Source organism: Lactuca sativa, chromosome 8, assembly GCF_002870075.4.
Source record: "Lactuca sativa cultivar Salinas chromosome 8, Lsat_Salinas_v11, whole genome shotgun sequence".
Taxonomy (NCBI): domain Eukaryota; kingdom Viridiplantae; phylum Streptophyta; class Magnoliopsida; order Asterales; family Asteraceae; genus Lactuca; species Lactuca sativa.
In genome coordinates this window covers 197,664,861-197,676,261 of record NC_056630.2, presented here as the reverse complement: position 1 = coordinate 197,676,261, position 11,401 = coordinate 197,664,861, and the positions used below count along the sequence as shown (strand labels likewise).

General features: G+C 29.3%; 1 protein-coding gene and 1 pseudogene across 1 annotated transcript; both read left to right on the top strand.

Annotated features, from left to right (window-relative positions):
* Nucleotides 1-269: 269 nt before the first annotated feature.
* On the top strand, nucleotides 270-1,482 carry LOC111896181 (leucine aminopeptidase 2, chloroplastic-like; annotated as a pseudogene).
* A 3,486-nt stretch (nucleotides 1,483-4,968) lies between these two features.
* LOC111896216 (disease resistance protein At4g27190) lies at nucleotides 4,969-10,902 on the top strand. Its single transcript, XM_023892230.3, has 2 exons — nucleotides 4,969-8,323; nucleotides 10,684-10,902. Exon 1 carries the CDS (start codon nucleotides 5,325-5,327, stop codon nucleotides 8,289-8,291), a length of 2,967 nt encoding a protein of 988 aa, XP_023747998.1. The 5' UTR covers nucleotides 4,969-5,324; the 3' UTR covers nucleotides 8,292-8,323; nucleotides 10,684-10,902.
* Nucleotides 10,903-11,401: the final 499 nt, after the last annotated feature.

The following is an 11,401-nucleotide window of genomic DNA, read 5'->3' as shown; positions in this document are numbered from 1 at the left end:
TTTCCTACACGTACTTTAGCTTTTGTAGTTAAGTTTAGACTATAAAAACACTTGATTTCGTGAAAAATTGAATGAGTTACAAGCCCCGCAAAAAAACGTGTCAAATCAAACCTGTTCAAAAAGCAAAAACCTGGCAAAAACCGGACCCGGAACCAGTGGAATCGGAACCAGTAGAACCGCCGGGCCGGTTCGGTTCTTGATTTTGGTCGAAGCCGGTTCTCGGTTCGGGCCGGGTCGGGACGGTTCCGACCGGTTCGGTCCGTTTGCTCATGCCTAAGTTAGACGAATATCCTTATCAGGTGAGATGATATGTTCTAAGGAAAATATATAAAAAAGATAGGAGTTAATAGGAAAATCTATAAAAAAAAACTTACCTGATAAGGACAAGTTTCTTCTTTCTTTTCCCATTAATTTTTGTATGGATAAAGTGTTGAATGGTAAATAGTAAGTCTTGTATAATGTATACACAAAGTTTTTTTTTTGGATTGAATGAAGTGTCTTAATGTGAATCCTTTAAGTAAAAAAGTAATAACAACTTTTTATACATGTGATATTTAACTTGGCTTATAAATTATGGTATTAAAGGTTCATTTTATTGTAGCAGCTTGTGAGAACATGATAAGTGGAACTGGTATGAAGCCTGGAGATATATTGAAAACCTCAAATGGAAAGACAATTGTGGTACGCATTTACAAAAAAAAAATAATGAAATTTGATAAATCATAACAAATTATAATACAATTATGAAGTTTGAAATTCCCATCTTGTATATATAATTGAAAATTTTTATTGAATCTTTCATGTTAATGTAGGTTAACAACACTGATGTTGAAGGCGAACTTACACTTGCTGATGCTTTAGTGTATGCTAGGAGTAGACAGTTACATCTTTTATTTGGTTAAAATTGGGTACATTTTTCAAAGTATAATATCCTAATAAGATTTTTTGTAAAGTATAATGCTAGAATTTGGTAAAATTTTCAAAATACAATGTTTTAATAAGAAAAAAATATGCAATTACAATGTTGTAATAGTAAAAAATGAAAGTCGAATGCTAAAATATACAAAGCAATGAAAAGTACATTGGTGACATGGCATATTCCATAATTTCCTCATATTGTTGTTTTGGTAACTTTGACTTGAGCTTGTGTGGTTGCTCTTGGGTCCTCAATTGCACGGATACATGAATACATTGATAATATAATTTGGGATAAAAAATGATATATAAAAAAAGTCATTATTGATATTTTGCTTAAATAATAAAACATACATTTTCACACCGGGTAATGAGTTGTCAAAGGAGGTGGTTGTGGCCTCGGAAGTTGCTGGAGAAGAGCTTTGGAGGTTGCCAATGGAGAAAAGTTATTGGGAATCCATGAAATCTGGAGTGGCTGATATGGTCAACACCGGTGGTCGTCAGGGTGGTTCTATTACTGCAGCTCTTTTCTTGAAGCAATTATTGTGTTTTCTCCAAATAATTTAAGGTTAATTGCAAAATTACATTTTTACCCTTTGTGCTAATCACAAAGAACAAGTATTTTCATTTTAGATATTTGATTATTGGTCAAATAATTTTCATCAAAACAATCTTGTATTGTGTTTGGTATGTATTGGACTTTATCTTTCTTATTATTATTATTATTATTAATGTGCCAATTTTTTTATAACTTTATATGTATTTTTTTATACGTTCCCCGCGTTTTACGTGCATGGGGGGCTTAGAGGAGGGGGCAAAGTGGGCACCTGCATAGGGCCTAATTTTTTTTATTATATATTTTTATTTAAAAATACAAAATTATAATAAAGATAAGGGCCCTTTTTTCATTGTTCGTCCCGGGCCTTTAAGAATATTTCATTTTTCAGGACCGGCCCAGTTTACGCGGGTCATAATCTAGTGTTATAACAAGTCGCTTATTTTAAATTGTGATCCGTGTAATATACGAGTTATAACCTAATATATATATATATATATATATATATATATATATATATATATATATATATATATATATATATATATATATATATATATATATATATATATATATATATATATATATACTCCGGTACCTAAACCTTTTTTGAGCTTTATTTGTGTTTGACCAAATTTTAGGATACCTATCAAGCCTCCACCTATAGGGGTTGATTTAATAATTTAAAATTTTTATAATGAAATCTACCCTAATAAATAAAGATAATTTTGACAAATATCATGTTCTCATTGAATTTGACACATGTTATTTTCTAAGAGTTTTTGAATTATTTATTTTCCATTTGTCATTTTTATATTTTTTTCATTTTTATTTAATTTCCACCTATTAAATGTCACCTCATACTAATTAATGTGAATTAATGTATATAGTAAACCTTCAATTTGTGAATTCTTATTTCTATTAATATATCAATGAATTTCATTTATGAATTTATATTAACTAGTTTTATTAGTTTAGATTAATTAAGACAACATATATAAATGGTCCTTGTAGTTTACTTTAAAAAATACTTAATTTTTACATATTCATATTCAACATGATTATTTAAAACATGATAATGATTTTTTATTATTATAGATTGAATTACTTATTCATCATTTTATTTATATTTATTTCAAAATTTTAATTTAGAAAATACTTAATGTCTATACCTTATATTTAACTTTTTTAATCAACCCGTGTAATATACGGGTCTCACACCTAGTTTTATAATATATAATGACCGTCCAAATTTGTAATTAAGTGTGTGATCTATAAAAAATGTACCTAAACATTTTTTGAGCTCTGATTGTGTTTGACCAAATTTGAGAATACCTATCATGCCTCCACCTATAGCGGTTGATTTAATAACTTACAATTTTTATAATGAAATTTTGAAATATATAATGACCGTCCAAATTTGTAATTAAGTGCCTGATCTATACAAAATGTACCTAAACATTTTTTGAGCTCCGGTTGTGTTTGACCAAATTTAGGGATACCTATCAAGCCTCCATCTATAGCGGTTGATCTAATAACTTACAATTTTTATGATGAAATTTTAAATTATATAATGACCGGCTAAATTTATAATTAAGTGTATGATCTATAAAAAATGTACCTAAACAAATTTTGAGCTTTGTTTATGTTTGACCAAATTTAAGGATATGTACCTATCAAGCCTCCACTTATTGCGGTTGATTTACTAACTTACCATTTTTATAATGAAAATTTAAAATATATAATGATGGTCCAAATTTATAATTAAATGCATGGTCTATAAAAAAAATTGTATCCGAACATGGTGGGCGAACAAATTCGTGGTCAATGATACCAACTTGTGAATAATAATTATCGACGGTATTATTTTATGTATAATCACTTTTGTCTTCGTCTTCTTTTGTTAGCCTAAACACACCATTTAATCTTATAGTGGACCCAATGATTACCTACCAAACAGTTCAAACCATAAAATAAATTTAAGATACATTTATGGTCTTTACTTATATATTATTTCCTGTTTTTCTCTTTTTAATTTTTTAAATATTAAATTATTATTACTAATACAATCTTTCATACGAAAACAACTAAAAGCATTAAACAATCAAATATGGGTGTGTTCGAGACGGAGCTTTTGGAAGCGTTTGAAAGGTCAGAGGTTTTATCTTTTAGATTTTGACTAAACGCTCTAGTTTAAACAAAAAATTTCGTTTGGAAGTACGAACGTTTAGCTTTTAGTTTAAACAAAACACTTCAAATCTAAAATCTAATTCATGTAGCGTTTAACAAAACGCTAATGAGCTTTTGAAATCAATTTTCATAATTACTCTTAAAAATATATTTATATATTTCTTTATTTTTAATCAATTGTCCTTTTATGTAATCTTATATCCAACTACTTTTGCCGAACACTCATATAATAAATAAAAGTTATAGCTTCACGCTTCCAGCTATCCGCTACACGCTACCGGCTACTCGCTATCCACTTCCCGCTAACAACTACTTTTTGTCAAACACGCTCTATATCTCAACTAATATTACGTGTATGGTTTTTTACTTATATATTATTTTTGTTTTTTCACTTTGTTAAAATAATCCAATTTTTAAATCCATGTTTACAATTTCATTTTATTTCATTTTATGTTTTTCACAATTTTATAACTTAATATGTTATTTCGTTTTAACGTCGAAGTAAAAATTGAACATATCTTGGTTTATTTTAAAAATAAATAATTCATCTCATATATATAAATAAATTCTATATTTATTATCCTTTATTTAACATATTTGTTATTATTCTAATCCCTTTTTTTAACATAAATAATGTTAGGCATATTCTTGTATAATTTCTAATTATCTACCATTTTGATCTTTTTCAATATAAAATAGTTATTTTTCTGGATGAGGTTTTGCAGCTCGATATTGGTTGATTACATCGGATAGTGGTTTTTTACAAGAATGTTGTAAATGTTTATTTTTAAGGAAAAAATGTTTGTAGACATACTTTTGGTTTGACATGGGCCATAAGACATCTCATATGGTTCATTTGTTGTTATGGTCAACTTTCATGGTGATGATTATCTTAAACTTTATTTACATAAATTATATCTAATACCTTTAGTTTTGTCAGGTTGACATAACTACCGATCAAAACGTTGTATTCAACTGGATATATTATTTGACTAAATACACCACATAAAAATTGTTGTTATTATTTATGTTGAGTTATAAAAAACTCATCCTCTAAATATAAAACTGTTTTTGATAATATAATAAATCTTGTTAATATTTTTAATTTTTATTTAATTTATTTGTGTAGCATTTTTTATTTCATCATTTTTGGTACATAAAAAATTAAAAAAAACAAATACAGTTTGTATTAAAATAAAAAAAGACAATAAAAATGTCACAAATATACACTTTAAAATGGTCAACCCTTGTAATGTTAAATAGGGCATCATAACAAATTTTGGGTACAATTAAAATCCCCACTCTGGTCTTCATTTTATGTACAATATTCACTCTTATCTTAACGTCTCTTCTTCACTCTGCTACCATTTTCCATTCTTGCATCATCATAATTTTCTTTTGTTATCCAAAGAAAAACTCTTCTCTTTCCTTTTTCTGCAGTTCATAATCTGCAAAGCCTTCGGTATTTGGCTCATCATAATCTTTTTTTCATATCTAAAGAAAGACTACATGCATCTTCCTTTCTTTGCAATTGGAAATTACTGTATTCAATATTCAGACTTGGTTGTCTATTGCATACAAGTTTATTGTTTGAAGATCTGATATATTGTCAACTACTTTGCCATCCAAACCATGATCAGAATAGAAAAGTAACCTAGCTAGAATGGCGGACCCGGTCACTAGTACTGTCGTTGGAAAAATAGTGGACTTGTTGTTTAGTGCGGCTAAACGGGAGATTGATTACGTCCGAAATCGCACTAAAAATGTTGAAAAGTTGAAAAGTGAAACTCAAAAGCTCAAGGATACGAGGGAAAGGATTCCACAACTAATCAAGGCAGCTAAAGAAAAAGGAGAAGCTCTCGTAAATGGTGAGGAAGTGAAAAACTGGATGAACAAGGCAGGCGATGAAATATCCAAGGTGGAATTATTTCTTGAAGAAGAAGCCAACGCCAAGAAGACATGCTTCAACTTACAACCTTGTGTCAATTTGTGCACCCTCTCCCATTACAGTAAGATGGCGAAAAACAAGACCGCTTCTCTTCTGGATCTACAAAATGCTGGTGAATCTCATGAAAAGTGTCTCTCCATTCCCACTCGCACCCCAGGATTGGTAGACCTCTACCAACCAAAGAATCTTGATGGTATTGATTCCCACAAGTTGGCGTTGAGGGATACCATTCAAGCTATCAAAGATGAGAGCAATCAAATTGTTGGAATTTATGGATCAGGAGGTGTAGGGAAAACTACATTAGCCAAGGAAGTTGCTGTAAAAATGAAGAATCTATTTGCAGACATTGTGTTTATAACTGTCTCACAGACTGTAAACGTTAAAGAGATTAAAGAAAATGTTGAAGTAGCTGCAAAACGGATAATCAATGGGGAGAAGATTCTAATCATTTTAGATGACATATGGGAACCACCGGTCCTCTCAGATCTTGGCATACCATGTGGGAAAGACCACATGAATTGCAAGATTTTGTTGACGTCTAGAAAAATAAACGTATATGAAGCGATGAACGTTGATAAGAAAATACCTGTAAACATTTTGATACCGACAGAAGCGTGGATCCTTTTCAAACGTGTTGTGGGTGATGAAAAGATAGCAAACCAAGATAGACTGGAGAAAATTGCAAATGATGTGTCTAAAGAATGTGGTGGATTGCCACTTCTCATTGAAGCCGTGGGAAATGCTTTAAAAAGTAAACCAATTGATAGATGGGAGGCAGCACTTAAACAACTACAAAAGAATGCACCTGTAGATATCGATCCAGAGATACGCCAAGCATTTACTAAGTTGAAGCTGAGCTATGACTTACTTGGAAGCGAAGTAGCTAAATGGTGCTTCTTAATGTGTAGTTTGTTCAAGGAAGATGGAATCATAGATATGTTACGCTTAGCAGAATATGGGGTGGCTCTGCAGAAATTTAATGATCCGGATAGCATTAACGATGCACAAGAAAGTGCCCAAACGGCAGTTGACATCCTCACATCCTCTTCCTTGTTATTATCTGAGGGGGACAAAGTAAAAATGCATGATGTTGTTCGTGGTGTGGCTTTGTTCATAACTTCTTCTTCTCAAGGCGAAGAGAAGGATAAGTTTTTAGTGGAGGCTGGAAAAAATTTGACAGAATGGCAACCAAGAAACAGAACCTCAGACAAGTACACCAAGATCTCACTCATGAATAATAGAATTCGTAAGCTTCCAGATCATCAGCTTCATTTCCCACACCTTGATACTTTCCTTATACGAAGCAATTATCTTTCCATTATTCCTGATGATTTCTTTGAAGGCATGAAAGAAGTTAAAGTTTTAGATATGTCTTTAAATGAGATCATATCCCTACCAAAATCACTGAAGCTGCTCACAAAACTCATCACACTCGATCTAAGTGGCAATGAATCTCTCGATGAAATTTCAATACTTGGGGAGCTAAAAGGCCTTGAAATTCTGAAGGTTAGAGGGACCGGAATTAAAGTGATTCCTAAAGAGATCGGTCAGTTGATCAACTTAAGGCTATTGGATGCGGGCGAATGTTACTATTTATCTGATGTAACACCTGGCGTCATATCAAAGCTCACTTGCTTGGAAGAGTTGTATATTGGAACAGATGAAGAGAACGCAGTGTCTCGCCTTTGTCTTATGGAAATAAGGAAATTGAAATTCTTCAGAGCTCTGCATTTTTCAACGAATTCAAATGCTTGTCATCTTTTTCCTGAAGGTACCTACTTCGAAAAGTTGCAAGAATTCTTTTTTCAATTTATTGATATTGATACAGAGAGATTCCTTTTGCAATCTGATTTTGATCGATCAAAATCACATTTAAAACGTCGACTACGCATTGCAAGGTCTAAATTCCCATTCAAGATGTCAATCAAGAAACTATTTCAGGAAAGTGATGGTATAGAACTAGACTATATACAAGATTTGGATAACATCATACCAGACCTTTATGTAGAAAATACTAGTGATAAGTTAAAGGCTATTGAATTGTATAGTTCTGAAAATGTTTCATGCTTGGTGAAGACAACGATTGAGGATGAGGATGCAACAAAGGAAAAGCTTTTCTCCCAAGTGGAACAAATCCGCCTGCATGACCTTAAGAACCTAAAGCTTCTTTTTGATTGTTCATTTCAATATATAAGCTTGCGTAATCTACAAGACATTACAATTTCAAGTTGTTCTTCCTTGTTGACGGTGTTCCCCTTGAGTGTAGCACAAGGGCTTTACAATCTGAGACGTATACAGATTTGGGATTGTAGCAGTTTGGTGGTAGTGATTTCTGGTGGAGATGAGCAAACAACTGTTAGTGACATTGAGCAAACAGAGGATATTGAAATCGAAGTGGGCATACATGATGCAAATATTGAGTTCCGTTGGCTTGCCCGTATCGACCTTACAAATTTGCCCCAATTAAAGAGCTTCTACTCTGGGGATTCTACAATCAAATATCCTTCCTTGAAGTTTATCCAGGTGAAAAATTGTCCGAGCATGAAGTCTACATGGGGTCACGGGGTCGACGATATGCTCAATGTCGACGATACGCCCAACCACAATTTTACTCCTAAAGAGGGTAAATTGTTACCTATAGAGTGCGAATTGTTACCTATAGAGGGTGAATTGTTACTTTAATGATCTTATCGCAGTGCACCATGAGGCATGAGGTATGAAAAGACAAGTATATATATATATATATATATATATATATATATATATATATATATATATATATATATATATATATATATATATATATATATATATATATATATATATATATATATATATATATATATATATATATATATATATATATATATATATATATATATATATATATATATATATATATATTCAAAAAACATTCATTTCATTTTTTTTTTTTAATTTTTGAGAATTCAAAGTTTATCTTTTATTGAAAAAATAAATAAATATATTAAAATTCATAATTTTTGGTAATTTTTAAATAAAATTCATATCAATAGAAAAAACCGAATTCTTTTTTTTTTTCAAAATTAATGTTGAGATTTTAATGTGAATCATTAACTGTTTTGAATTTTTATAAAATAAAAAAAACCACATATGAATGTTTGAACGCTACATTTCCAACAATTTTGGATCATCTACATGTGGATTTGAATAAATTCACCTACGGTTATTGTGTATAAAAATCTTAAAATTCACATGATCTTTGCATATAAAAATCATTAAAATATATCAATTTGTTGGTCCACATTCACAATTTTATGATAGACATAAATTAATAATATATATGTAAATAATCGCTAAAATAGATATATCAAATTTATATGTGAATTCGAATAAAATTTTGCTTTCACATGTGAATCTAACTAAATAAAATATAAATTTACGTAGATTCACTTGATTTTTTTGATGATATCAACATTTTACGTAAATATATTTGCTAATGATCGTAGGTGAATTAACTCAAATTCACATGTAAGGAAGCAAGTTTTTTATTTTTTATTTTATTTATTTATTTATTTTTTTTGGTATGATCTTTGTATACGCCTGTCCAATGTATAAATCTATACCTTTTCTTTGGCTGCTGATGTTATGATTTCTAAATTTCTCAATTGATTTATTTGTTAATTATTAATAATGATTTTCTATTAAACGTAATCCATAAATTACTATCATTTTAAAATTATATAGTTATATCAGACTTTAAACGATATCTACTAGTTTTTTAATGAACTTAACTCAATTCTTTATTTTTCTTTAAATTATTTTGCTAGATAAAAGTAATAAAGAATGTGTTGGTGCAAGAAGAAAACATTTCCTCGGTAGGGTCATTAAACTCCATTTTTTTTTAAGGACAAAGTTTTGTAGAATACTAGTAAATTATATATTTACAATGGAATGCACATAACATATTCAAGTGTTTTGCATTATGAATTCATATAACATTGGCTAACACTACCAAACATACATTTTCGGTCACTATCTAAACAGATTACACGTAATCCGTTAAAATACATGAGTGAAATGTTTTTTCTTACCGATTGATTTCTAGTACATGATTGAAACAATTGTAAAATATTAGTAAAATTATATGTTTCCAATACTATGTGCAATTTAGCATAAAAGTATATATAATAAAAATGTGTGATTGTTTCTTTGTTTCATATCATATTCACTTATTATCCTTTTCTAGTTTTTATTAGTAACTAGTTTATAATCCGTGAGAATTACAATTATAAAATTAATTAAATTTTATAGCAAAAACTGAAAATTATTAATCAATTATTTCAAGTAAGTTATTTTATATAAATTATTAATTAAAAGATATTTTTTTAGTTATATAAAATTATAATCGTTGATTTAAATAAATAAATAAACTATATCATCTTATAATATATATTAATTTTATTTCTTTTATTCTTTTGTTATTAATTTAATATAATTAGAGTGTGAAATTTAAAATTTGAAATTTGAAATGAAGAAATCAATTATTAATTTAATGTAATTAGAATGAGAAAATTAAAATTTAAAATTTAAAATGAAGAATTAATAGGTTGGCATATGACATGATAGATGTGTTGGAGTCTAGGGTAGGCTATGCTACTCAAAAAAATCTCAATTAATGTAAATTTTTTTTTTTTAATTTTAGTTTAAGATGCTATTTCTAAGACACCCTTTAGACACCCTATAATCATTTCCATAAAAAATAACCTATAATCAACTATTTGTAATCATCTTTTTCGGAAAACAATTCAATTTCAACCGATAAAAATATTTCAAACATTAATTAGGGTTTTCTAAATTGTAAAATAGGGTGTCTTTTTAGCCAACCCCTTAATTTAATTAGTTGAACCAAGAAAACATATAAATTATTTTTTGATTTGTTACACGATTCAAATCTAGATTTTAACCCAAAAAAATATTTTGTTTTTAATGTATTATTTTTTTGTTTTGTTTTTATTTTTATTTTTTTCATGTTACATATGTTTATTATATTATATATAGATTCTTAACTTCATTTCTTATCTTTTAACTGTAGGGATGGAGTTGTTCTTCGGTGTGGATTTTGATTTGAATCGCAGTGAGCTATGAAATAATTGGTAATTTTAATGATATTTTATAAAAATTACTATTATGAACGAGGTTGTTGTGTGTATTTTATTTAGGAATGATATGAATGATGTAAAAAATATTAAGTTATTGTGTTTCCAAATAATCATTTTGTGTGGAAGAAAGCATTTTGGAGAATCATTTCAAATTTTGGAGTGAAGTAACTATTTTTCTGTGTTTTATCGCTATCAGTTTAGTTTAATGTTTTTTTTTTTTGAACGGTGGAAATATTATATAAAAACTAGCAAGAAGTTAGAAAAGAACAATTACATAAATAAAGGAGCAAAGTTGGATTATACAACCAAAAAGACCGTCCAAACTTTGCTTTCCTACACCTATTAGAAATCGAAAAAAAATGCCCTATGAACAATATCATAAAAAATGTTCGATTTCCTAGGAAGAATCTTGCCGAAAACCAAATTATTACGGAAATTCCACAAATACCAAAAAGAAGTAAAAATCACCGCTTGAAAGACCTTCTGTTGACCATCCCTTAAAGGAATCGAATCTGACCAAGAAAGAAGAGATTGCACTGTAATCTGAGCTGGAGTCTGAACACCCTACCAAATAGCAATACGCGACCATATGTCAATCAACTCACTACATCTAGAAAAAAAATATGGTCAACTGTCTCAACATGACGATTA